This window comes from Eublepharis macularius, chromosome 2, assembly GCF_028583425.1.
Source record: "Eublepharis macularius isolate TG4126 chromosome 2, MPM_Emac_v1.0, whole genome shotgun sequence".
Classification (NCBI taxonomy): Eukaryota; Metazoa; Chordata; class Lepidosauria; order Squamata; family Eublepharidae; genus Eublepharis; species Eublepharis macularius.
Genome location: NC_072791.1, coordinates 70,592,897 through 70,619,577, shown reverse-complemented (window position 1 = coordinate 70,619,577; position 26,681 = coordinate 70,592,897). Strand labels below are relative to the sequence as shown.

At 40.3% G+C, this 26,681-nt stretch overlaps 1 protein-coding gene across 4 annotated transcripts in view; it reads left to right on the top strand.

Moving 5' to 3' along the window:
- The window catches only part of RBM25 (RNA binding motif protein 25), a 39,554-nt gene that overhangs the window by 7,780 nt on the left and 5,093 nt on the right, over window positions 1–26,681 (top strand). For 3 of the 4 annotated variants that reach the window (XM_054970937.1, XM_054970938.1, XM_054970936.1), the window contains 11 exons: window positions 437–607; window positions 4,323–4,380; window positions 5,414–5,574; window positions 15,208–15,390; window positions 17,430–17,483; window positions 17,746–17,829; window positions 21,459–21,739; window positions 22,378–22,582; window positions 22,828–22,917; window positions 25,403–25,476; window positions 26,206–26,356. In XM_054970937.1, the coding sequence (XP_054826912.1) occupies window positions 437–607; window positions 4,323–4,380; window positions 5,414–5,574; window positions 15,208–15,390; window positions 17,430–17,483; window positions 17,746–17,829; window positions 21,459–21,739; window positions 22,378–22,582; window positions 22,828–22,917; window positions 25,403–25,476; window positions 26,206–26,356 (1,512 nt within the window). The remainder of the gene's footprint in view (window positions 1–436; window positions 608–4,322; window positions 4,381–5,413; window positions 5,575–15,207; window positions 15,391–17,429; window positions 17,484–17,745; window positions 17,830–21,458; window positions 21,740–22,377; window positions 22,583–22,827; window positions 22,918–25,402; window positions 25,477–26,205; window positions 26,357–26,681) is intronic. The other variant, XM_054970939.1, reaches the window with a different exon arrangement.

Below are 26,681 nucleotides of genomic sequence, written 5' to 3'. Positions count from 1 at the left end.
GGTAAAAGTGATAGCTTTTGTTGATGTTCCCAGTTTGTACTAGATTCACAAAAAGTTGTTGATTTAAAGATATAGCATGTTTGAATATAAGAAATCTGATTTACATTTGATATTTATTTTAGTAATTAAAGGTATTTCCTAGCTGTTTTCCTTTTGCATGAATCAGATCAAGAAATAATTACCTGAAATTAGTAAACCTTGTAAACTAAATCTGTTCATGCAAAATATTTAATAGGAAATTCCTTAAAACAAGCATATTTCTAAATAAGATTGAGGCAGTGTTTTTTTAAAACATGTTATAGAATTGGGGTATTGAATATATTGTTCTTCGTCTGTTTATTGATCAGCTTATTAATGTAGCTTTGATATTTAGCTGTGTGTATATTTCTAGGTGACCATATTGTAATTTAGTTAAAGTCTTCCCCGTCTTTTTAAGGTATTGGTTCCAACCACAGTATCAATGGTTGGAAAGCACATGGGAATTAGAAAGGAGCATCCTGGTCTAAAGAACAAAGAAAATGATGAGAATAGTGGTCCCACAACCACTGTCTTTGTAGGCAACATATCAGACAAGGCTTCAGACATGCTGATAAGACAGCTTCTTGCAGTAAGTGGAATAGTTTCTGAGAACATGTATTGTTGGTATAATAACAAATGTTTTTGCATTATTTAATGATGTCACTAAAAACTAAAATCTAAAGTTGAATGAGAGATATAAGGAGGAAAAGAGAATAGAGTTAATCACATGTTTGTTGCTCAAATTTGTGTACATTTTCGTATGAATAATACAGTAGTTTTGAAGAAAAACAGATATATTGTTTTTAGATGATGTATGTATGTAATGCTTCTACTGGCATGGTGCCTGCTATCTGTAGTATCTATAATTTTTTTTTTACAAGTCTTTAAAAAATCTAATATATGTTACCCAGTTTGTTGGTGCTACTTCGGTTTTTAACCAATTAATTATAGTTGCCTAAGTGCTGAGTGTGATTAATGTATTGGGGGAAAAGGAGTAGAGTTGGGATGGGAATGGTTTTTAGGAAAGGCAGGAGATATATTATGGGTTGATACAAATCTAGGTGATTTACAGTGTAGTCCTAAACAGAGTTATATCCTTTTAAGCCCCTGTACTTCGATGGACCTAGAAGGATGTGATTCTGCGTAGTATGGCGCTGTTGAGCTGGGAGTAAGGCCCACTGAATAATGTGGGGCATAAGTAGAACTGCTTAGGATTGCTGCCTTTACAGATTACATCTCAGTAATTTAAATCAAGCTTCCATTATGAAATCTTATATCCGGATTAAGAATGGATGCTATTTGGTTGCAATAATAAAGCATGTTTGCTTGCAACTAAATAGCATTTTAATGCAACCTAGCTCAACTCCTCTTTCATGCTGCCTATATGCATTGAACAGAGGGGCCAGTGTAATGTAACAGTAGGCTTGGGGCAAACTGGTTCAAGTTGCTAGTAGGCCATGAAACATACTGATTGACTTCAAGATACTTAACTCTCCACCTATTTCATAGGGGTGTTGTAAGAGTAAAATGAAAAGGTGAGAACTGTATGTGCTGCTCTAAGCTCTAGGGAGAAGAGTGGAATAAAAATGTAAGGGGTTGTAGAATGCTTGCTTTGAGACAGGAGTCAGGTTCCCAATAGCCCTTTGTGTGCAAATGTAAAAATACCAAGCAAGAAGAATATTTAAAGAATAAAGCTGCAGTCTTATTTGTTGAAGCAAATCAGGTGAACAAATGCAGACTTAATTCTGAGCAAACATGCTTAAGATCAGACTGCACATGCTCAAGGAATGGAAAGGGTATGAAATAAAAAGTAAATGTCAATATAGTTTGATTAGATATGAAGTAATAGGTCTGAGAACTGTCGATAATGAACAACAGTGCTTAACGTATAAGGAGATAACACGAATAGAATTTTCTAAACTAAGAATAAAGACGCAAGATGAGTTGTCTCCAAGTTACGATTGGTTTCAATATAGACAGATTAGAGACCTTTATAACTCGGACTGTGCGAAAGGAGGGGTAAGAATGGAGAATTCGGAATTAGAGGAGGTAATTCTACAAGAGGACAAAAAGGAAATCTCTAAGACTTATAAAGTGTTGTTAAAATGGTACACAGAAGATGAGACAGTTAAAGTGCAAATGGTGAAGTGGGCTATAAACTTTAATAAAGAAATAACAATGGAGGCATGGGAATACTTGTGGAAAAATACATTGAAGATCACGACATGCACTAATATTAAAGAGAACGTCTACAAAATGATTTATCGTTGGTATTTGACACCAAAGAAAATTGCGCTAGGGAATTTGAACATGTCTAATAAATGCTGGAAATGTAAAAAGCATGAAGGATCTTTGTACCACATGTGGTGGACCTGTGAGGTAGCTAGGCAGTACTGGGGGGAAATAATAAGAGTGATAAGTGAGATTTTACAATTTCAAGTTAATAAGAACCCAGAACTCCTGCTACTGAACTTGGGAATGGAGGATATTCCAGAACAATACAGGACATTGCTATTTTACATGACAGCAGTGGCTAGACTTTTATATGCGCAAAAGTGGAAAGTACAAGAAGTGCCAACTATTGAGGACTGGATTTACAAATTGCTGTACATGGCGGAAATGGACAAAATGACAAGGAAACTGAGAGACCTTGATCCAGGACAGTTTAACATGCATTGGGAAAAGTTGAAGCAATATTTGGTGAAAAAATGGGAGGTGGGAGGAGAACTGTGGCAGTTTGAAAATTACTGAAATACAACAAAAGAAGAGGGAAGTGACTTTACCGGGGGGGAGGAAAGTTAAATGAGAAATTCTAAGCAACTATTTTATTTGATTACTATATATAGTATTAAGTAATAGAGGTGATATTATAAGAATTATAAGGATAGAAACTAACTGATTTTATTTCTGGCAGATAATTGTATAATGGAGAAACTATATAACTAAAACAGAATGAATATAAGAAAGGCGGAAAGAAATACATAGTAACATACAGAATATAAGTTAAATTGTTTAATTTACGTCGAATGTATATTGAATTTAATAGAGGTACTTAGAACTATGTAGAGTATGGGTCAAATTGATTGATCATTTCCGGCAGACAACTGTATAATGGAAAAATTATAGAATGAATATAAGATAGAAGGAAGTAAAGAGCAATATATAGAGTACAAGTTAAATTGATTGACTTACATTGAATGTATACAATGTTTATAGAAGTATTTAAAGTTATGTAGTATTGACGAGATTAGAATGAATAAGATAGAATATAGAGTACAAAAATTAGATAAATGATTGTTATTAGTAATGAATATACGTCAGGAATGGAATACTTAGTTGATAAGTTAAGTGGGAAAGGGAATAGAGATAGCACTGTGTTATAATAGATAAGCTTAGAAGAGAGTGAAAGTATATGCTTAATAGATAAAATAAGTTTGAAATGAGTAGGGGGAAAAATGGATAAGGGGTTGGAAAACTGTTGGAAGTCAACAAAAGGGGGGGAAAGGGAGGGGGGTTAGAACTGGAATATTTAAAGGAAATTGATTGTAATGGATATTATAGTGATTTCTAATCCAATAAAAAAAAATTTAAAAAAAATATAGTTTGATTAGAGTCATTAGTAATTTGAGAACTAAATGCATTGTAGAGATAAGGTAGCTGGAGGGCATACAACAGGAGTGCCAAATTACTCTTCGTGGGATCTAGGTGTGATCCTAATGATCCATATAATGGTGCCTCATAGATTCTAGAACCTGTGATTATTTGCTAGAAAGAAGCTCCGATAGAATGCACATATGATTTATTGTCATTTATAATGTTTAACCTCAAAATTCAGGTATTTTTCTTACAGTTCTTAAAGTAGCTTTTTATCCAGTCTCTGTGCTAGGTATTCATGATTCATTTTGAAGAGGTTATATATGAATTCACAATTCATTTTTAGAGATGTTTGCTATTTTTTAAAATCTAACATTTTTACAGATGTCAGATTTTATTCACACAGAGAGAGAATAGATTATAGATTATAATCTGTTATCTATTTTAAGAAAGTCTGTGCATGGATACGCAAATCTGGAGGCAATAGGATGGCTGGGGGGTAATGAGTAGCAGAATGATACTTGACACAGGGATGTAATGCCACTGTAATTATGTTTCTAGTCAATGCCTATCAGAGATGAACTAGGAGGGCTTTCTTCAGTTAAATCTGTTGAGATGCTTTTAAGAATGATTTATTGGTTTTGCCCTGATAGGTAATGATGCATTGCCTTAAATAAGCATACTTTAAGTGTGTGTGTTTTTTTTTACAGAAATGTGGTTTGGTTTTGAGTTGGAAGAGAGTTCAAGGAGCATCTGGAAAACTCCAAGGTATGTATTTTATCACAGTATAAAAAGAGGTGTGCAAACTTTATTGATATCGATATCTTTATTGATATTTATGCAGTGCATATGCTCAAGCAGTAAAGGATAGAGCTCTCTTTTTCTTTGAGCCCCCCCAGCATTAATGATCCAGTCCTGTGAACAACTGTCAGCCATTAAATATATAAGATGAAGAGCAAGGGTTGCTTACCTGTGCAACAAGGCAATTCAGGGCTTTGATTAGGGATTGCTATGCTAAAACTTTTTTGCTAGCACAACAGTGTGTGTTGATGAGGCTGCCATAGCAGACTCACCAGGTATGGGGGCCAGAATTCAGCAGGGCTCACTTTTGGTATCCTAACTCTATGCTCTGTGGCCAGCAACATTGCAAAAACCTTGTGTTCTTGAAATATATCTGCTGGCTATAATGGAATTTTAATTGACAGGCAACATCACAGGATGGATGTGACTTGTAAGTTCTGTAGAACCCATCACCTGCAGCTACTTGGACTTATAGTATTGTGGTGAATATTTTCTAAATGTTCTGAAATACGGGATCTGACTGTACAGTTTACTAATTTATAAAGCAGACTGCTAAAATAGTTGAATAGGTACTTTGTCTGTCTGCGTTCAGTTATAATGATAAACCAAGGTTTGATCCAAAGGCCTATTAGGTTTGACTTGACTTCACATGGTCCAATAAACCCAGATTTGTTGATTGACATCAAACCATATTTTAAACTAGGGTTTGTAGCTGGTTTGTTAAATGCAGTTTGTGGTTTGTTGTGATGCCTGGATTCATAAATCGCAGTTTGTTGTGTAGCTCCTTTGTGGTTGCCTGGTCACAGAAATGGGAGGCAGAGAGTAGCAAGAAGTAGATAAACGGATCTGCAAATCAAGATATGTTGCTTACATCTGACAGACTAGCCATAGTTTGTTGCACAATTCATGAGTTACTGTGATATCTGAATGCAGCCTGTGCATGTATACACTCTTGTTTTAGTAGAAAATATTTTTAAAAATCTAAATGATTCACCTCCAGCCTTTGGGTTTTGCGAGTATAAAGAACCAGAATCTACACTACGGGCACTCAGATTGCTACATGATCTTCAAATTGGAGAAAAGAAGCTGCTAGTGAAAGTTGATGCCAAGACAAAGGCTCAGCTAGATGAATGGAAGGCAAAGAAAAGGGCTTCCAATGGGGTATGTATACTTTGTACAACTACTCTTAACTAACAGTAAATTGATTTGGAATTATGTGCCATTTATTTTTATACCTACTGACTTGTGCTAATGCTTTAAATTGCTGTGCTGACTTTGTTACGCCTGTTAAGATGATTATTAATTAGTTCCTTTGTTTTAATTTTCATGATCGGAGTTTTTGAGCACAAACATCTAAATCCCCCAATTTAGAACAGACTGTATTTTCTGCTTGAGTTTGTAATCTAGTTTCTTTACTGATCACTGCATAGTCATGATCAATAATTGAAGGCTTGCGGCCAAATCTGACTATCTGGAATAAAAAGTGTTTTTCTCTCCTCTCCCCCCTCTGCCTGTTGCTAATCCAGAACAAGACTGCAGATTGTTGAAAGAAAAAGGAAAATTGGTAGCTGGGTAGGTCTTTGGGATACCATTATGGGGTAGATCTCCTAGAAAATGCTCTGTTCATTTAATGTGTGTACCTGTTCATACAAATCTCCCACCACCAAGGGATATGACCATATAATTTAATTTAATTTAATTTAATTTATTATATTTATATTCCGCCCTCCCTGCTTTCGCAGGCTCAGGGCGGATAACAAATACAAACATGTTTAAAAACATTTAAAAACATTAAATAATACATTTAAAAACATTTAAAAACATTAAATATAACAATTCATGCTGCCCAGTGGTTCATACATGCCTCTGTGTTTGCATAGGGGTGATGGTTTAACCCCCCCTTCACGGGGGGGGGGCACTGCCCGGCGTTAGCCATATGCCTGGCGGAATAGCTCTGTCTTACAGGCCCGGCGAAATGCAAGCAAATCTTGCCGGGCCCTTGTCTCGCAAGACAGAGCATTCCACCAGGTCGGGGCCAGGACTGAAAAGGCCCTGGCCCTGGTCGACGCCAGGCGGGCCTCCCTAGGGCCAGGGACACTTAAAAGATGTTTTCCTCCAGAGCGGAGAGTCCTCCGGGGCTCATATGGTGAGAGACGGTCCCTCAGATACGTCGGTCCCAGTCCGCGTAGGGCTTTGTAGGTTAACACCAAAACCTTGAACCTGATTCGGTACTCCACTGGCAGCCAATGCAGCTGGCGTAGCACCGGTGTAATATGCTCCCACACCGGTGCTCCAGCAATGACCCGCGCTGCTGCATTCTGTACCAGCTGTAACCGCCGGATCAGGCCCATGGGAAGCCCAGCGTAGAGCGCGTTACAGTAATCCAACCTAGAGGTGACCATTGCTTGGACCACTGTAGTCATGTCACGGGGAGACAAATAAGGGGCAAGCTGCCTGGCCTGCCGAAGATAATAAAAGGAAGACCTGGCAACTGCAGTGATCTGGTCCTCCATCTTCAAGGAGGAATCCAGAATCACCCCCAGGCTCCTAACCCTCGGGGCCAGTGTAAGTGCTGCCCCATCAAGTGTAGGAAGCTGGGGTCCCAAAGCCATCTCCCCACGACCCACATACAGGACCTCCGTCTTCGTGGGATTCAATTTCAGCCGACTTTGTCTCAACCAACCAGCCACAGCCTCAAAAGCACGCTCCAGGGCATCAGGGGCCGATCCAGGCTGCCCGTCCAACAACAGATAAAGCTGGGTGTCATCCGCGTATTGGTGACACCCAAGCCCGAAACTCCGCACCAGCTGGGCGAGGGGGCGCATATAGATATTAAATAATAATGGAGAGAGTATCGCTCCCTGTGGCACACCACAAACCAGTGGCCTACGAGATGACACCCTCTCCCCGAGCGCCACCCTCTGTCCCCGATCGTGGAGAAAGGAGACCAGCCACTGCAGTGCTGTCCCCTGAATCCCCACATCGGCAAGGCGGTGGGTCAAAAGCTCATGATCGACCGTATCAAACGCTGCTGACAGATCCAGCAAAATCAGCAGTGCTGATCCGCCCTGATCCAGATGTCTGCGGAGATCGTCTGTGAGGGCGACCAACAATGTCTCGACCCCATGTCCCGGGCGGAAACCAGACTGGAAGGGGTCTAGGGCTGAGGTCTCCTTCAGGAAATTCTGCAGTTGCTTCTCTGCCGCCCGCTCAATCACCTTCCCCAAAAACGGAAGGTTGGAAACTGGTCGGTAATTGAGCAGGTCAGCAGGATCTAATGATGATTTCTTCAGAAGAGGCCGTACCACAGCTTCCTTCAGCGCCTTGGGAAAAACCCCAGAGCTCAAGGACAGGTTTATAATCGCCTCCAAGGAATTCCGAAGCCCGTCAACACTGGCTTTCACCAGCCATGACGGGCACGGGTCCAAGGGGCACGTGGTAGGCCGTACCACCTGCAGAATCCTGTCCACCTCTTCCCCGAAAAGAGGGCTGAAATGATCTAATATGGGTCCCGAAGACGGCCAAGGGGCCTCTAGTTCATTTACTGTATCAACTGTGGCTGGTAAGTCGCGGCGGAGAAGCAAGATCTTATCAGTAAAAAAGCTCGCAAAAGCCTCACAGCTTATCTCCAAATTCAACTTTTGATGGTCTCCACCTGATTGGGAGACCAATGAACGGACCACATTAAATAATTTAGCTGGGCGAGAGCTAGCTGATGCGATGGAAGCTGCATAATACTCTTTCTTCACAGCTTTCACCGCCATCTCATAGGACTTCATAAACAGCCTATAAGATGTTCTTGCTTCCTCGTCACGAGATCGCCGCCACACGCGCTCAAGTCGTCTTAGCTCCCGTTTCTGTTGCCGCAGCTCCTCCGTATACCAAGGAGCCCGGCGATTCCGGCAGCGAAGAGGACGACGGGGGGCGATTTCATCGATGGCCTCAGAGAGCCGGACTTGCCAGCCCTCCACTAGCTCATCTAATGAACCACCGTGGAGCATTGGTTCCCGCAGAGCATTCTGGAACCCAATTGGGTCCATCAGTCTCCGCAGGCGAGCATAAATTTGCTCACCGCCCTTGCAGGAGGGGGGTGGCACGCCCAGCCGGGCCTTCACAACCGCGTGGTCTGACCATGGCACCAACTCTACTTTATCCAGAACCACATCCAATCCCATCCCGAAGATCAGATCTAGCGTGTGGCCTGCTTCATGTGTGGGTGCCGATACAAATTGGGAGAGTCCCAGTGTTGCCATGGCTGACACCAGGTCCGTGGCCTGTATCGAGGTGGCATCATCTACATGGGCATTGAAATCCCCCAGCACCATCAACCTGGGGTACTCCAAGGCCCACCCAGCAACCACCTCTAGCAGGCGCGGTAAGGCGTCTGCTGGTGCGCTGGGCGGTCGGTACACCAAGCAGACAGCCAAACTCTCCTCGGCATTCCACACCAGGCCCACACAATCAATGCCAGAGATCTTCGGGGCGGGAAGCGGCTTGAAGGAGAAACCCTCCCGGACAAGGATTGCCACCCCTCCCCCCCGACCCTCAGTTCGTGACTGATGAAGGACCGCATAACCCGGGGGGGTCAGCTCACCAAGAGCAACTGTTTCTCCTTCCCTCACCCAAGTCTCGGTCACGCATACCAGGTCCATATTAGCTGCCATAAAAGTATCATGCAGCATACTGGTCTTATTATTTATGGACCTGGCATTGCACAACATCAGTGTCGAAGGAGGATTTTTCCTAGCTCCAACACCGGCATGCCTCGGGATGGGGCGTAGGTTAGAAGGGCACCGAGCCTTTCCACATCTCCGTGACTTTCTCCCTTTAAACCAGGCCCCACCGCCATACCTCCCCCGTCCCCAGAGGACTGGTATCCCTGGCCCTATCTCAGATGCCTTCCTCATATCCATCCCCTTATCACAGCATACAAACATCCTAAGCAGCAATAAACAGCACCAGTTCTTCAGCAGCAGCAGCAGTCCCCGGCAGCAGCTCCTTTAAGGCCAGAGCACTCAGGGGGTGGGGCTGAGCAGGTGGAAAAGCTCAGCCCTCGATGGAGTAGCCTCCCTGGTCAGCAGAGCACAGGCAGCTTCAGCAGCAGCAGTCCCCGGCAGCAGCTCCTTTAAGGCCAGAGCACTCAGGGGGTGGGGCTGAGCAGGTGGAAAAGCTCAGCCCTCGATGGAGTAGCCTCCCTGGTCAGCAGAGCGCAGGCAGCTTCAGCAGCAGCAGTCCCCGGCAGCAGCTCCTTTAAGGCCAGAGCACTCAGGGGGCAGGGCTGAGCAGGTGGAAAAGCTCAGCCCTCGATGGAGTAGCCTCCCTGGTCAGCAGAGCGCAGGCAGCTTCAGCAGCAGCAGTCCCCGGCAGCAGCTCCTTTAAGGCCAGAGCACTCAGGGGGCAGGGCTGAGCAGGTGGAAAAGCTCAGCCCTCGATGGAGTAGCCTCCCTGGTCAGCAGAGCGCAGGCAGCTTCAGCAGCAGCAGTCCCCGGCAGCAGCTCCTTTAAGGCCAGAGCACTCAGGGGGCAGGGCTGAGCAGGTGGAAAAGCTCAGCCCTCGATGGAGTAGCCTCCCTGGTCAGCAGAGCGCAGGCAGCTTCAGCAGCAGCAGTCCCCGGCAGCAGCTCCATATAAGATATGGCTACTACATATTAACTTAAACAGGCTATGAATGTGTCATAAGCAGAAAGCCAGATGATGCTTGTGGAGCAGATGACTCAAGCAAGTGAGCCTGCCCAAGACTACATCCCAAGTTGCATGAATAACACACACATGCATTATATCATCAAGGAATCAAGTATTTATAAAGAAGCATTCTCAAAACTTTTTATGTATGAGGAACACTGAAGTCGAGACAATTCCTGAGGACAGGTGACTTTACTGCAGAGAACAGTACACAAATCCATAAAAGTTACAAGGCGTAACAATTTTAGGTAGCTGCCTACTGATGCATGTGCGAATTTAAAAATCACCTGATGATGAAATGCATTCAGTTGTCCTTTTATAATATTACTGTTTCATGCAGTCCATACGTTTCCAACACAGATAGTTTTGACATTCTAGCTAACATTTAAAGCTGTTTTTTATTTAGTAAAAAATGTAGCTTATTTAAAAAGGGGAAGATAACCTAATGAAACATCTGACTGTAGTTAAACATCTGTCTTGATTAGCAGTTTCCAAATTACTTTAATAGCATCTAGTCACCACCACCTTTCCACTGTTTCCCTTACCTATTCCTTCATCTAGTATTGACTAGACACCCACCTTGGATTCTCAGGTGAGATTCCTTATTTTAAAATTTCAAATTCCAAAGTTTAATTCATGTCTACAAAAAAGAGGAGTTGATGCAGGTGTGTTTATAGCAATTCATTTATTTTAAAAAATGCTTTTAATAGCAGTGAAGGAATCTCATGGAGCGGAAGTAACCTTTTTAACATTTTAATGTAGATACTTTTATTCTGTAATAATTTGAGCTTTCCTTGCAGTCAGGTTTTGCACTGAGCATAGCCATATGCAAGCTGCAGTCAGTAAGACTGATTTTCATTTGTTAATAACAACAATAACATTCAATTTATATGCTGCCCTTCAGGATGACTTAACACCCACTCAGAGTGGTTTACAAAGTATGCCATTATTTTATCCCCACAACAAAACACCCTGTGAAGTGAGCGGGGAAGAGAGGTCCTAGAAGCTGTGACTGACGCAAGGGTCACCCAGCTGGCTTCAAGTGGAGGAGCGGGGAATCAAACCCGGCTCTCCAGATTAGAGTCCTGCTGCTCTTAACCACTACACCAAACTGTAAACAAGAATGCTCTAGTTGGCTGGCTGGCTGTGGGAAGGAGCTAAATGCTTTTCAATGTATTGTTTTTTATTATGTAGGATTTCTGTTGTGTTTAAGTTTCATTACAGGCGTGGAATTGCATTCCATTTTGAGCCTGTGACGTAGCAGACTAAAACGTTTTAAATAAATCAGATTTTAAGCAGATGCATATTGCTGCTTCACCTATCCTGCATTTCTATATGGATGTTTCTGTTAAAATAAATTAATTCAGTATAACGTTTTGCATCACTGCCATGTATGTAACAGAAATCTACATACATGTAGAATAGTATACATTATGACTGTCATCATCATAGTCATTATTTATAGTCCGCCTTTCTTACTGTGATTCAAGGCAGATTACATACTGAAGGTGAATTCAATATAATCAGTAGCTAGGACATTCACTGAGCAAAATATGATGATCAACAGTACATTCAATGAAAACAGATACAATAGGGTATGATGGCAGAAAATTTGAACACTAACATAAAGCCGAACACAGAGATGAAGCCTTTTTGAAATAAAGCATAATTAATTAACGTGACATCTTTAGCAATGTGGAATTACCCAGTATGAGCATATCTACATCAGGCAGTACCCAATAGCATAGTCTGTAGTCCCTGTCCTTAACCAAGATATCTCTTTGAGCTATTTCTTACAACACAGCCCTATAATCTGAGTATAAAGCCCTCCCGAATAATTAAGTTTTGCATAATTTGTTGAAAACCAGGACAGTCTGAGCTTTCCTGACCTCCTCAGGCAGGCCAAGGCTTATTTCATAAGGTGGTGGTTACCGCAGAGAAAGTACGTGGGAAATTGTTGATTTAGCCCAACTGCAGAGTGGTATCTACGGAAAGCCCTGTTCAGACGAGCGAAGCTGCTCATTCTGTGGCAGAACATAGGGGGAGAGATGTTTTCACAGCTATGAGGGGCCAAGGCCACAAAGGGCTTTGAATGTAATAGTCATAACCTTCAATTGAGCCCGGTAACTGATGGGTAGCCAGTAGAGTGACTGAAGAAGGGGAGTGATATGCATGCTTCATCTAGCTCCTGAAAGTAAATGAGCTCAGTGCTTTGTACCAGCTAGAATCTTCAAGTTGACTATAAGAAGATATCTGTGTAGAGTTACAGTAATCTAGTCTCGATGTTACCTTAGCATGAATCCAACTAGCCATATCAACTGTGTGAAGGTAGGGAGGCCTTCTTCCAGGCTAGTTTTTGTTGGAAGAAGACCTTTTTCGCTCTGTATTTAGTTGCTTCTAGCAGTAGTGCTGGATCCAATAGAACCCCTAGGCTCTTCACTGAGTCAGCCAAAGTCAGTTGGGCCCCATCAAAGCTCAGAAGCACAGTGTCCTACAAGATCTTCTGCTTTTCCAACCAGCATCACTTCCATCTTGTTTGGGTTCTGTTCGTTTGTTTTCAGCCATTTGACAACAGCTGTCAAGTAGCTACTCAGTACCTCTGCAACATCACCAGGATAGCAAGATATAGAGCTGAGTATCATCTGCATATTGGTAACACCCAATTCCATATCTGCAAATTATTTCTCCTAAGGGCTTTACATAGGGGTCGAATAACATGGTGGATAAGATTACACCTTGTGGAACCTCCTCACTCAACCACTTTGCCCAGAAAGGGCAGATTAGAAACTGGGCAATAAATGGCTGTCATTTTTGTCTAAAGATGGTTTTTTAAGTAGTGTACAGATGCCCACCCTTTTCAGAGGCTGAGGAACGGCGCCTTGAGTTAGTGTCCGGTTTATAGTAGACATCAAGGGCTCCTTTATGTGATCTTTCCATTTTAGTAGCCAGGATGGTCAGGGATCCAGTGTATAAGTAGTAGCTTTTACAGATGCTAGAATTCTGTCAATATTTGTCTCTGTAACTGGGACAAAAAGATTTGGAAGAGGAACTGACAGTGTATTAAGCATTACTTCTGCTTCTCCTGTATTACAGCTGACATCCAAATCAGAGTGTATTTGAACTATTTTTTTCAGCAAAGAACTTTGCAAAGGTGTCCTAGATAACTGTCTGTTCTTGAGATAGTGAAGTTTCAGATTTAGGAATCAAAGATGTCAGGATACCTTTTAAATAACTGGGATGGATACGAAAAGGCTGATGGAATGGTTGCAGAAAACTGTTTCTTTACTGTTATCACCGCTGTGTTATAAGTTTTTCAACAGGCTCTGTAGTATACTCTATCAAATTCAGCACAAGTTTTCCGCCCGTGCCTCTCTAGATGTATTCAAGCCCTCTTTAGATTACCAAGCTCTGTGATGAACCAGGGGGTTGGTTTATGAAGCAAGGTGTGAGAGGTTGGTGAGGAGCAATCTTGTCAATAGCTTCAAGGAGCTTTACATTCTATGTTTCCACTGCCACTTTAACAGAGTCTGTGTTTGGAATTCTGAAATCTCCCAAAGCATTTTGGAATCCAGAAAGATCCATGAGCCTTCATGGGCGGACCATTTAGCTCAGCCTCCCAGTTTGTGGGATGTCAGGGTCATATTCACCCTTGAATTCACCAGGTAATGGTTAGGCCAAATCTCAAATCCCAAGAGAAGACCTTTGCTCAGAGCAAAAGATTTATTGTAGAAAGACCTGGGGCTGCCAAGGAAGCTAAGAAGTCCTGGGCTGGCCCTGACATGGAGCATTCAGCGTGAATGTTGAAGCCGCTTAGAACTATCAGTCTCGGTGTCTCCAGCAGCGCATCCGAGAGCATCTCTGCCAACTCAGAGAGGGTGCTTACTGGAAAAATAAGTGGCTGGTAGACTAGCAGTAGACTACCAGTAACCTAACCGTAGTTCCAGTACAGTCAGTGCCCCCTGTAGTTTGCAACAGAAGTCTGTGGAAGTTGAAAGTTTCACTGAAGTCACAGTAAAAGGTAACTTTTACATAAAAGGTAACTTTTATGTAGGAATTTGTAATGTATGGAGCAGGATGTAGGGTGGAATGCTGGCTTAGGATCTGGTAGATCCCGATTCAAATTCCTACTCTGTCATGGAAACTTGCTGAGCCTAATTTTAGCCTAATTTAACTCACAGGGTTTTTGTGAGGAGAAAATGGAGAGGTCAACAGTGTAAATTGCTTTGCGTCCCCAGTGGGGAGAGAGGCTGGAAATAAATGAAGTAAATAAATAAATATGCTTTGCTCATCATTAAAAAGTATTGCTGAATGGGCTATTTCCATGATTATTGACATGTGATGGTGGTAGTTTCAAATGACAATGCTGTCATGTTGCATTTGTTGCTTAGGGAAGTAAAATGAGTTAATAGTGATTAAGTTCTAGAAGGAATAATTATTGTAGGGTACAAATCTTTTTAAAATATGAATTGGAACTGAACCAAAGTTTTCATTCTGTTTTAGCCCTGTATTCAGTGATTAGTTTTGTCCCTCGGTAGATTTATGAGCTCTCCCAGAACAACAAAGTCAAAAGTGAGCTGCTGACATGCTTATAAAAATTGAGGTGGTGGGAAGTGTTGTCAAGTTGGACCTGACTTATAGCGACCCCTGCTGGGGTCTCAAGGCAAGAGATGCCCAGAGGTCCTTTGCCATTGTCTGCCTCTGCGTAGTGACCTTGGACTTCCTTGGTGGTCTCCAATCCAAGTATTAACCAAGGCCAACCCTGCTTAGCTTCTCAAATCTGAGGAGATTGTATTTACCTGAGCCATCCAGGTCAGGTCTTAAGGAGAACTGTATGATAATATAAGGGTTTTTTAAATAGTCTCTATGATGCTTGAACATCCTTTTCTGATCCCTTGTATTCTACCCGATAGCATTAATTTTGTACACTTGCTAATCATGCTTGCAAAATTCTGCTGTAATTCCAAATCAGAGAAAAGCCTGTAATTAAACAACATTAAGTATATTTGTCATATTCATGTAACACTTTCAAGTTCTAATGGCATGTAGTAAAGCTATGCAGGAAATACCCTTTTTGGATACAATTCCTGACTTAAAAACTTGTGTTGTTTTGTAGAACTCACGGCCAGAATCTACAACCGAAGATGAGGAAGCTCTTGATGAGGAAGCCAAGAGAAGAGACCAGCTAATTAAAGGGGCCATTGAAGTGTTAATACGAGAATATTCCAGCGAGCTCAATGCCCCCTCCCAAGAATCTGACTCTCATCCCAGGAAGAAGAAAAAGGAAAAGAAGGAGGACGTATGTGTTTTGCTTTTGGACACAAAAGATTTACTTCATCTCCTTACATAAAGGCCAAACCCTGTGCCAACACATTAGCTCAAAGCATCTGATGAGAACACAAATCGGCAAGCCTTGATGTTAGCTACAATTTTTTTGTTTTATACTGAAATTAAATCAGTTCTAGATGTCAAACCCTGTGGATGTTGTAGGTATGTAGGCACCAGGGTCGCAATGCCTAGACTTCTTGGAGCTACAGGTTTGAATCTCAGCAGGTTTGATTCAGCCTTTTATCCCTTCTAAAATACATGTATTGCAATACCTGCAGATTGTTTCCTGAGAAGGGAAATGCTTTTGAGACCCTAAAAATATCCTGCCTGTTATGTTTGATATTTTACATGACTCATGGCATAGGGCATGGGAGGTTGCGCTGGTGTTATCAACCACATCTTGGCACCTTGAACCTTTTTCACTGTCCTGCTTTAATTATGTTTGTGTATATAGTTAAGAAGCTCTTTGTTATCCTTGAGGGATAAAGCCATGTTGTTATAAATGATTTGTAAATATTTGGCTGTTCAGTCAGCTGATTTCTTTTTTTTTTAATCTTGGCATTTTGCAGAAAGATGCTATAATACGTCTTCTGTATTCCATCTTCTGTAAATGACCCTACTAATGATTGTGTTAAAAATCTGTCTGGGGGCAAAGAGGGAAGACCAAATAGTAGTAATGTTCACTAAGGCTTTAGAAATAAACCTTGATCTCTTCAGTGAGGGGCTATGGCTCCTGTAAATGCTGGTTGCAGCAAGGGTTTCAAAAGTAACTTTTGGTTGAGTCTGCAAGCACTTTATTCAAATAAAGTTCCATTTTCTCTACTATGCTACATGTTAGCTGTCAGTAAGGCAGCTGTGGCTGCTATTGAAGTATTGAAAGAGCAGTACTAGAAACAATATCACTTGGGGGAAATGAATTTAGAATGCCACCCCACCCCCATTATTGTTAGCCTAAAGTTAACCTGAGGAGTAATTCTTGCCTTCAGTTTTTCCCATTCTTTACCTCTTTTTAGGAAAGGTCTCCCTCTTTCTCTTTTTCAATGTTTTATCCATGCTATAGAGTGTTATGTATATTATGAAAAGCCATGCAATGTTATTCAGGCATGGGTGCTACCAAGGGGTTATGTAGTTTATTAATGTCCCTCATACAAGATCTGAATATTGAATTTCTGTGTTGATATTGCTAGTTTTGAGCAATACAGAGTGGACTTGGCTGAATTTTAAAATACTGTTGTCTGTCAGCCTGCTCCCCGTTTCTATAAGTGTGCTCATATCTACCCACCCCTCTTGCAAGTGGAAGAGTACATCTTTGATTTCTAAGGATGCAGATGGGACATGGGCATAATTCTTATTTCCCCTTATTTCTTAGGGATGGGGAATAATAAAGAACCTCTGTGCATGTGTGGGAGAACAGCAGCTGGGGGTGGGTGCCATGTAAAGATTGGTTTGTGGCACTGTTTTTCCCCTTTATTGAATGCTTATAATTACAACTTGTTCTCTTGCCCATTCTGTTGGCTGAAGAGATGAGGGATAACGTGGGTGATTCAAGAGTGTGGGGAAAGAAATGGCAAATGAAATCTTATTTTTAATTTCAGACATGGGGGAACCTCGCTAATTTGCAGTAACTGTTGGGAATCCCCTTTAATATTATTGAATTTTGCGAATTAGCGAGTAAGAAACAAAATCAGGCTTAACATACCACAAAAGGTACCAGACACTTGTTAACAACCCTAGATTAGCTTGTAAGATTTCCTAGAATGCTAATATGCTGCGATTTTAAAAGAAAACTTGCCAGTGTGGGGCCTCACAGTGGCACTCAAAGCCCTTGCTGAGAAGTAGATCAGTAAAAGGAGAATTAGCGAGGTTCTTCTGTAATTTTGTTGAGTCAAAGACCTAGGGTCACAGCAATACAATATTGCTTATTCTACAAACATACAGAACATTGTTTTTTTTTCAGAGTAGTATGCAATCTATTTTTTAAAAAAAAAATCTCCGTGGATTTTTCCGCAGATTTTCCGCAGATTTCCAGTGGCCCCACTGATACCTTATCCACTCATCACCAAGGTTCGTTTACATTGTAGGCTTTGACAATGACTATGTTTACTGCTAGTTACCAGATTTGTGACTCGTGTCCATCTGATTTTTTTTTTCATTCATTTAACATCAGACTGTGAGGCTTGGTACTGCAGAAGGCCTTTATTTATCTCTTACAAGACTGGTGCAAAACATCTAACCTTCAGCTTTTCTTTTGGTTTTCCTGTGCCTGTACAGATGGGTTTTAATAGTTATCTCCTGTGTTCCTCCCTCCCTTCTTTTCTGTTTATAGGAGGATATAAATGCTATAGAAATGGAAGAAGACAAAAGAGACCTGATATCCCGGGAGATCAGCAAATTCAGAGATACGCACAAGGTAGTATTCTTGTTTCTGGAATTTATACAATCTTAGGTATTTGCAAAATCCAATTTCTCTTCCCTTGTCCCTCTTAGAAAATTTATCAACACATGACCATACCACTTAATTTTTTTATAATAGGCATCATGTGTATTTTAAAAGTCAACAAAAACATTTTCCACTTAAGTGGTCTAATATTTTGCACTTTCTAAAAAACTTTCTAATGATTGCAGTGCAGTCTAGTTGCTTAACCTGAATACATTAAAAAAGTCTACCCTACTTTTTGTAATATCCAAAGCAGATAAAATCATATACATAAGGCCAAATACTTAATCTGAGCTGTTATGTAAAGCATATTCTGACTTCCACAATACTCAGAAATCTGTAACATATAATTCAAGTGAAGTATTTTACTGAGCTCTAATGCTTAATTTAAAGATTTAATTTAGTATCTAAGATGAGAATGGGGGTAAAATAAATTACGATAGTGGTTACAAGAGTTGACCAAAATTTAGATGCATGGAAGAACTGTAAATTCCCATAAAAGCTAATCTATTCATTGACCCCCACCATTATGATAGAGATCATATGGTGACTAATGCAAGATGAAACACACAGCTTGGAAAGTAACATGGAATAGGATGTAAGTATGAGCTTCTGTTTTTTATTATTTATGGATGCCCCCTCAGAAAAATATGCAAAGGGGTAACTGGCTTGGAAATGTTTTTGCACAGCAAATCCTACCTCAGGGTTCCCACCTACAGAATTTTCTGTAATGTGAATTTGTGAATGCATTCTGGTTGGGAAGGGTGGTTTAAGGGTGGTGAGATGCAAGGAGTGCATGCATTGTGTCTTGATGTTTAGTTTCTAAGAAAATGATAATGTTGCCCACCAAAGATTGGAGAACTCCATGTCAAATAAAGTGTTCACCCCTGAAATGAATTATTTTGTTTATTGGTGCAATGATTTGAAGGTGCAAAATGGTGAAATGTACTCCTGGTTACAGAGTCATGCTTATTTACATATAACTTTAAAGCAAAAGTGGATGTACATTACTGGCAATGCAAAATATTCCAGTATAACTTGGGAATGAGAACCTGAGGGATAATTGTTCCAGAAGATGTGTAAAACTGGTCAGTGGTGAAAAAGTTTTATTTCCAAGCCCCAACAAGTCAAAAAATAAAGAAATCATGTAGTTAAAAAAATGCTTCACTGTTTCAGAAGCAATTGGGCAATTTGCTGCCTTTGATCTATTTTATTTGGGGGATATTTTGAATCAACATTAAAATAGATGTAACTAACTAATTCTAATATAAAAGTGACCATTTAACATATTGGGTGGGATGTTTAAAAGGGGCTTGCTAGTGAGCACAGTGAACCTTTGCATGTTTTTTGGTAAGAGTTTGTAAATCAATCAAATTGTTAGGGTATATCAGTTTTTCAGGGGGCGTCCATTTACAGTACAGATGAGTCTGAAGAGAACTTAAGGTAAGACATTATGGTTTTTCTACCTATCCTTTTTGCCCATTTACCCTGACATGTATTTGATCCTTCCTCCACCTCATTTCCTACTTCATACCCTTTTGTTCCCATGGTAGCAGCCTACTTAAATTTTCAATATAAAATTACTATGCTGATTGATTCTTTCATTAGCTCTTAAGAAAACCAAGTTTTTAAAAAGCCTTTAAGATGCCAAAGACAAGACACATTTTTATCATGATTCTTACTACAAACGAAAATTTAGGGGGAAATCCAGGAACTTAACCAAAGACATTTTATTGGAACAGCTAAAATAATCTGTAAGTATCAATCATTTCAGTATATAAACTTTTCTATAAAAGTAATATGAAATTTGAGGTAAGTTCTGCTTTTGAAATTTGATACAGCATAGACTAATATTCCACATTAGATTAAACCAAACTTTATAAAAGCACTTGATTTAGAAAATTGGTTGCCCCATCCCAACATTTATATACGTCCCACCTTTCCCTCTGCACAATGACAGTTTTCTACCATTCTTGTCCCCTTTCTTTTCATGAGTTCAATGTATCTTACACCATCTTGCTTGTATTTGGCTGTTGGTACCATTTAGTATGGTGGATAGATACATTGATCTCTTGTTTGTTAGTTTTATTACTATATTCCTGTTTTGGTTCTCTGGTCCATGAGTGCATACCGGAAGACTGTCAGTCAGGTAAGATGTTTTTAAAGTTGTTTTAAATTCTTTGTTGAAACAGAGAAATATATGCACACTTTATTGTTTCAGTTTATAACTTATTTCATTGATGGTGTCACAGTGCCAAAGGGGATGAACCTTGTATGGTTTGATTTTGTTGTTTTTCCCCCTGCTTAATTTGCATAAAATATCTCGGGCATGATCCTTCCTTGTATGGAAGGATGCACATAGGATACAACAAGGCCTTGTTTTCCATTCTTCTACCCTTTAGCACATGGGTGCAAAGACACAGGTCCTTTGGCAGACTTTTGTGAACAATGCAAAATGTATGCATGTGTCATACATCCCCATCTGCTCATGTATTTTTGGCTGAACAGAGATATGGAAAGCATGCACAGATTTCCAGTTCCCTGTAACAGCCTGACATAATGATTGTGCCAAATACCAAGGAGGGAGGAGACAAACATGGCACTGTTATACCCTGAGCTGATTCTCTCCAGACCCAGCACTCTTGTGGGGAAGAATCATGCCTATAATGTTGTGGCATCCATTAGGCTGATATTATCTGGTTTTTTTTTTCATTTATTTGTGAACCATGTACTTACTCTTCCTCCCAGAAATATAGCTTATAGGCAAGGTTAATCCAGTGTTGGCGGTCCATGTCCTAGCACAGCATCTGTAAGTTAACAAACACCAATTGCTTCCAGGGATGGATTTATCTATCACTTAAGTGATTTTTATTTTTCTGTTGTCTTCATAGGTCATAGGCATGTCTCTTTCAATTAAAAATGCATTTTATACCAATCCAACAAAACTGTACTGGATAACCTTTTGGTCTGTCTCCTATGTGTGATTTCCAACCTTTCTTCTTTTACAAAGAGTAGAATAAAATACCTAAGTAGTGAATACTAAAAAAAAAGAAGAAGAAGAAGTTGGGGAACACTTCTGATTGCAGTTGCAGTCACAAACTTCACAATGCAGTGGGGAGATTTTACCTCCCATTCTTACACAAGATTATTCTGGTTTGGCTGAAACATGGGAATATTTAGCTGTCTTGTCCTTGTCAACATCCTACTAAAGTCTGGGTAGGATTACCTTTTGCTAGCAAAAAGTTCACATTGCTTATGTTTAAGTGGTTCTTTTCTTTCTTTTGGGGGATTGTTAGTTCTCCTGCAAAGCATTTCAGGCAATGTGCTGTTTAAATTTCAGTATATATGAGGAAAGCATTGCCTTTCTATCCAAGGTTGGAGATTGCTAATCTGTTAGGTCGTCTTTGCACAACATCTAGCCTTATAATTGCAGAATTTTGTTTTCATTCTTATGAGTTGAAAGCAAGCTATTTAATGTTTAAATGTTAAATCATGATGATTTTTGTTATGCTCACTACCAGTCTTGGGCGTTGTGCGTGGTGGTGGGGTGGGGCCTCCGACTCTAGCTACAAGTTAACTTTGAAAATCCTCTTGGTTTCTAGAAACTGGAGGAGGAAAAAGGAAAAAAGGAAAAAGAAAGGCAAGAAATTGAAAAAGAACGGCGTGAAAGAGAGAGGGAGCGGGAGCGTGAAAGAGAGAGAAGGGAGCGTGAAAGAGAGAGGGAGCGGGAGCGTGAACGAGAGAAGGAGAAGGAACGAGAGCGTGAACGAGAACGGGATAGAGATCGAGATCGAACTAAAGACAGAGACCGGGACAGGGAAAGGGATCGGGAGAGAGACCGTGAAAGGAGCTCAGACCGCAATAAAGATCGAAGCAGATCTAGGTGAGCAATTATGAGGTATAATAAATGCTTATCAGTAGCATTGCTAATTTCTTTTCAAAGTGGAATAACTTTGAATAGGTGGAGATACGCTATGTTTCAAAATACTGGTGTACAGTGGGAGATCCATGTTAAATAATATGGCTTGGATTGAAGGCTTCTGCAGATGAAGCAAGTTTATGGGAACAATTTTTAGCAGCTGCTTTTAACTTCAATCCAGTACAAGTGATTTTAGCCAGTTTTCTCCTTTACTCCCCCCACCCCCGCCATTATGCTGCATTGTTTTTGAAGGTCTCCTGAAACTCAACAACAGCAGTTTACAAGGGAGTTACTGAGGAAAGGCGACATGACTAAAAATTACCTTCTGCAAATATACTCCGTTTACATAAATTTTGAATCCAATCAGTCAAAGGATACATTATAGTGTATAGTGGTGGAAAAGGGTATTGGCCTCATGGCTACACGTGAGGAAGGATATGTCTAACATAAGTGATTGAACCTTGCTTAAAGACAGCTCTAGAGCAGTGTTTCTATAATTTGATCATTTATTGATATTAATATAGGTCATAAAGAAAACTTTTAATTGCAGTAAATGGTGCCAATTCCTTGCTTTAATAACTTGTGATATTTGACCTTCACAGAGAGAAAAGCAGAGACCGAGAGAGGGAGAGGGAAAGAGAACGTGAAAGGGAACGGGAGAGAGAGAGGGAGCGAGAAAGAGAGAGAGAACGGGAAAGGGAACGAGAAAAGGACAAGAAAAGAGATAGGGAAGAGGATGAAGAAGATGCCTACGAGCGACGTAAACTGGAAAGGAAGCTACGTGAAAAGGAAGCAGCTTATCAAGAGGTATCTGAAGAGATCATTTTATGTGATTGTTTAATTGAAGAGAGTTTCCTGTATATATCTTTAGTATAAAAATACCTTTCAGCTATTTTGTTTATGTAGAGCATGCTACAAAATCTTTGAGTATGTTGGAGTAACATTCTTGACTGACCTAATTAAATGGTTTACATCGTGGGTGGTTCTCAGATGAAATACGAGACTGTTAATTTTTCAGGAAACGGGAAATTAAACTGGTTATTTTGTTTCAGCGTCTTAAAAACTGGGAGATCAGAGAACGGAAAAAAGCTAGAGAATATGAAAAAGAAGCTGAAAGGGAAGAAGAAAGACGAAGGGAAATGGTAAGTTAATTTACACATTTCTTTCATTTGATGTCTAAAAGAGAAAGAATTGTGAGGACTTCATGTCCTCTTGCTCAGAGTATTCCTGCTTCCCCCCCCCCCCCCAATTCTTTCTTACCTCATCATCAGCTACATTATCCCCATCATCCGTCATCTTTTTTCCTCCTCCTGTTCTCATTCCAGCACCGCTACCCTACTTGTCTTCTCTCATTGCTGGGACCCAGTGCAACTCAAAATGTCACTTGGAAACGTTTTTTCTGCATGCAGAAACATACATTTTACTGTTTGGGGCCTTCTATCCGCTAGTGTTTTTAAAAGTACTTTTCGTATTTTTCTGCACACCTGTTACAATACATACATATGATATGAGCATATGAAACTGCCTTAGTTGCGTTCCAGCTTAACTCAAAATCATCTGCTCTGATTGGCTGTAGGTCTCCTGGATCTCAGCCAGATAAAGGTCTTTTCAGCACCTAGTACTCCTTCAGTTTGAAGATGCCAGAGACTGAACCTTGAACACTTTATTTGTGAAGCATGTGCTCTACCATTAAGCTACAGGCCCTCTTCCCCATGAATGGCACAGTCTTTGTCCTGGCACAGAGCTGCTTTGTGACAGGTGTCCTCCTGTCTCCTGTGTGTACAATGGCCTTATACAGAATATTTGCAAATAATTATTTTGCTTTAAATTAAATGATCATGGCTAAAAACTTTACTTGAATTTTGGGGGGTATATCTGAGTGAGTATATAGCTATAAGAAAAAGCAGGTGTTCATAGTCATAGCTCTGTGCACGCACACTCGCACACACACAGTTGAGGTGAAAAGGTGGAGGTAGGGAAAACCCTATTGCATGTGAAGAATACCACTTCAGTTGCACTGGATGCAGTTCATTATCTTTGTAGGATAGTTAGTAGCTTAAAATATGCCTGTCTTACATGCAGCGTTGCCAGTGCTTTTCCAGTGAAAGGTTTAGACTGTTCCATCTGTACTAATATGGTGCACTTCTACCACTTGTGGTACAATGCCATAGATTCATTAGAGGGGGTTAAGTTGGATGAATATCTGAATTTAGATATTAAGGTTCAAAGTAGTTTAATGCCATGGTCAAGGTAGGCCAACTGTAGTATCTAAGCATCTAGGCCAAAGGCAACCAGACATAGCTCTCATATCAGCACATGCCCAGTTATACAACAGAAAAGATAGTTGTGTCTGCTTGCTCTGCCTCTCTTCATACCGTTTGCGGAGAAGACAAAGGAGGGAGGAGGAATCTGAAGCAAGGACTGAGCTATCAGAAGAAAGGATTGATTGACATTGACAGATAATTGTGCTGACAAGCCATTTGTAAGTAATATTGTAGCCTGATAATGAAACTTAAAATACAGTGTCAGGGTTTGATCAAAAAGCTGTTGGGTTGTTGGCTGAAAATGGAGAAGGATAAAATAGTAAAAGTACATTTTGAAGCATCTGGAAAAGGATAAAAACGTATTTTGAATCTTCTACTTTTCTCAAGGAGCAAAACAGTTCACAAATCAATTGAAGCTGCTTTCTGAAAATGCTGTTCTGTCATTGTGTTGCACATAGCTTCAGTTTTCACTTTACACTCTTTGGAGATAATAAACACAATAGTTTTGAGCTTTAAAAAGAACTGTATCTGTTTATGCTAAGTACCAGATCAGTCATTAATTTTGGTGTGTTCCCAGTGGGAACCTTTGTTTCACATTTGTACAGCACCACAGGACAGACGGACGCGCACACCGTATTACAGATTCTTTTTGATAGGTTTCTCAACTGGCTTGCCCTCTCTCATGGGGTTTGCAGTTTTTAAAAGCCTCCCTCAGGCCTTGCTTAGCTCTTTAGATCCTAGCCTACGTTTTCATATTGCTCGGGATAATAGATTTGCATATGCGGGGCACTTTTTCAAAAACCCTGTCTTGTTAAGAAATGCTGGACTCACATCATTAGCTTGGACACAAACTTAGCACAGAACAAAGTTTGCAGAAAGGATCTTTCTATCCCTCTCCCAGCTGCCTCTGAAGATTACTTGGTGAATAGTGTCATTGGGCTGCAGTGTGAAGGGGTTAAAATCCTTCCCTGTTTTTTTATGTGAATGAAATAGGAGTGGAGGGGATTGTCTTCTAATTTTCATTTCCCATTGCACCCCCACCCCTTTTTCAGGAGAGCAGTAAAGAAGAGAGAAACTGGTACAGACCTTTTCTGCAAACTGTGTTCTGTATATGTTTTAAGATCTGAGAGGCTAGAGGAAACCAAAAATGCTGTGAAATTACATACAACATTTGGTGAGGAGATAGTCCTGTTTCAAACATTGGGAAAACAAGCTAGTCCCTATTGCACAAAAACAAAAGTTTTTCCACTGTGATAACTTTCCAGTAGAAAAGAACATCAACTCTTAGTTTCTACACAAGCATAAAAACACTCTCAGAAATAGGCAGAATATTAATACAATATTAAATGTTTAATATTTATAGGCAAAAGAAGCTAAGCGTCTCAAAGAATTCCTAGAAGATTATGATGATGACAGAGATGACCCAAAATATTACAGGTATGTTTAGAATTCACAAAAGCAGATCTGCACTTGTTCTCTGGCTTCACTAAAATAGTCATGTCAAAAATATACACATTCTGTCACCATGAAACTTTGTTTGCTGATGCAGTGATGGATGCATGGATCGTTTACAGGGAAGCCGATACGATTTCACCGCAGTGTAGTGTCCTTACTGTATTTTGCTCACCCTGGATGAGAAACCTGTAACATGTAACAGTTTATTTTTAAGATGTCTTGGCTGCCTCTGTGTCAAGGTGCTTGAGGCAAATTTTGTAAGACATTCTAATAGTAGTTTTTCCAAATGTAATTAATTGTTCCTGCATACATTTTGTTAAGGTTCAGAGTTGTGATTTGGGTCCTTTTGGGAAAATTAAATATGAATTAGAGGAATAATTAAACAGATCAAACCAAACAGAAAAGTCCTTTCTGAAAAATAGTATTAGAAGAATAAAGAAGTTAATTGCTTTAAAATTCAGAATTATTTTGTTCCATCACTATAGAGTTATTCCTTAATGGCTCTTTCTGATAGGAACTAAGACATCAAGAAGCAAATGGGACTATTACTGCTCGGTACATAAAGCTATTTCTTTGGAGTTAGGGAATAAATCACCATCCTTCGTAGTCTACATTATGAATAGAGTGGTTGATGGCTTGCTTCTTAGAAGCATTCATGGGGGAAGCTTGTGTTACAAACCCTTGTAAATCAAAAATGAATGCATATTACAGGGGAAGTGCTCTGCAGAAGAGACTGCGAGACAGGGAGAAGGAAATGGAAGCAGATGAAAGGGACAGAAAGAGGGAGAAGGAAGAGTTGGAAGAAATCCGGCAACGCCTTCTGGCAGAAGGGCATCCAGATCCAGATGCAGAATTACAGAGGGTAAGAAACTACTTTTTAGGAGAGAGAATTGACATTCTTGCAATGGTAGACCTATGTTAAGTACAAAGTATTGGTAGTGACTGACCTGCTAGTAATGTGTGGGTTTAGCTGCATGCTTATATTTAAAAAAAAAAACTTTTGTTTTGGAATTTATTTAGTATGATGGTATTAATGTTAAATTAAGGCTTTAAAAAACCCGATTACTGTGATTAACTAGGATTATTTTATTATGGGTAATCCAGAGTAGTGTTGCTTGTATGATTTGTAATATTTCCATTTTGTAAGTATAATCCAGAAATATGGCTCTGTAGAATTTCAGAATTTG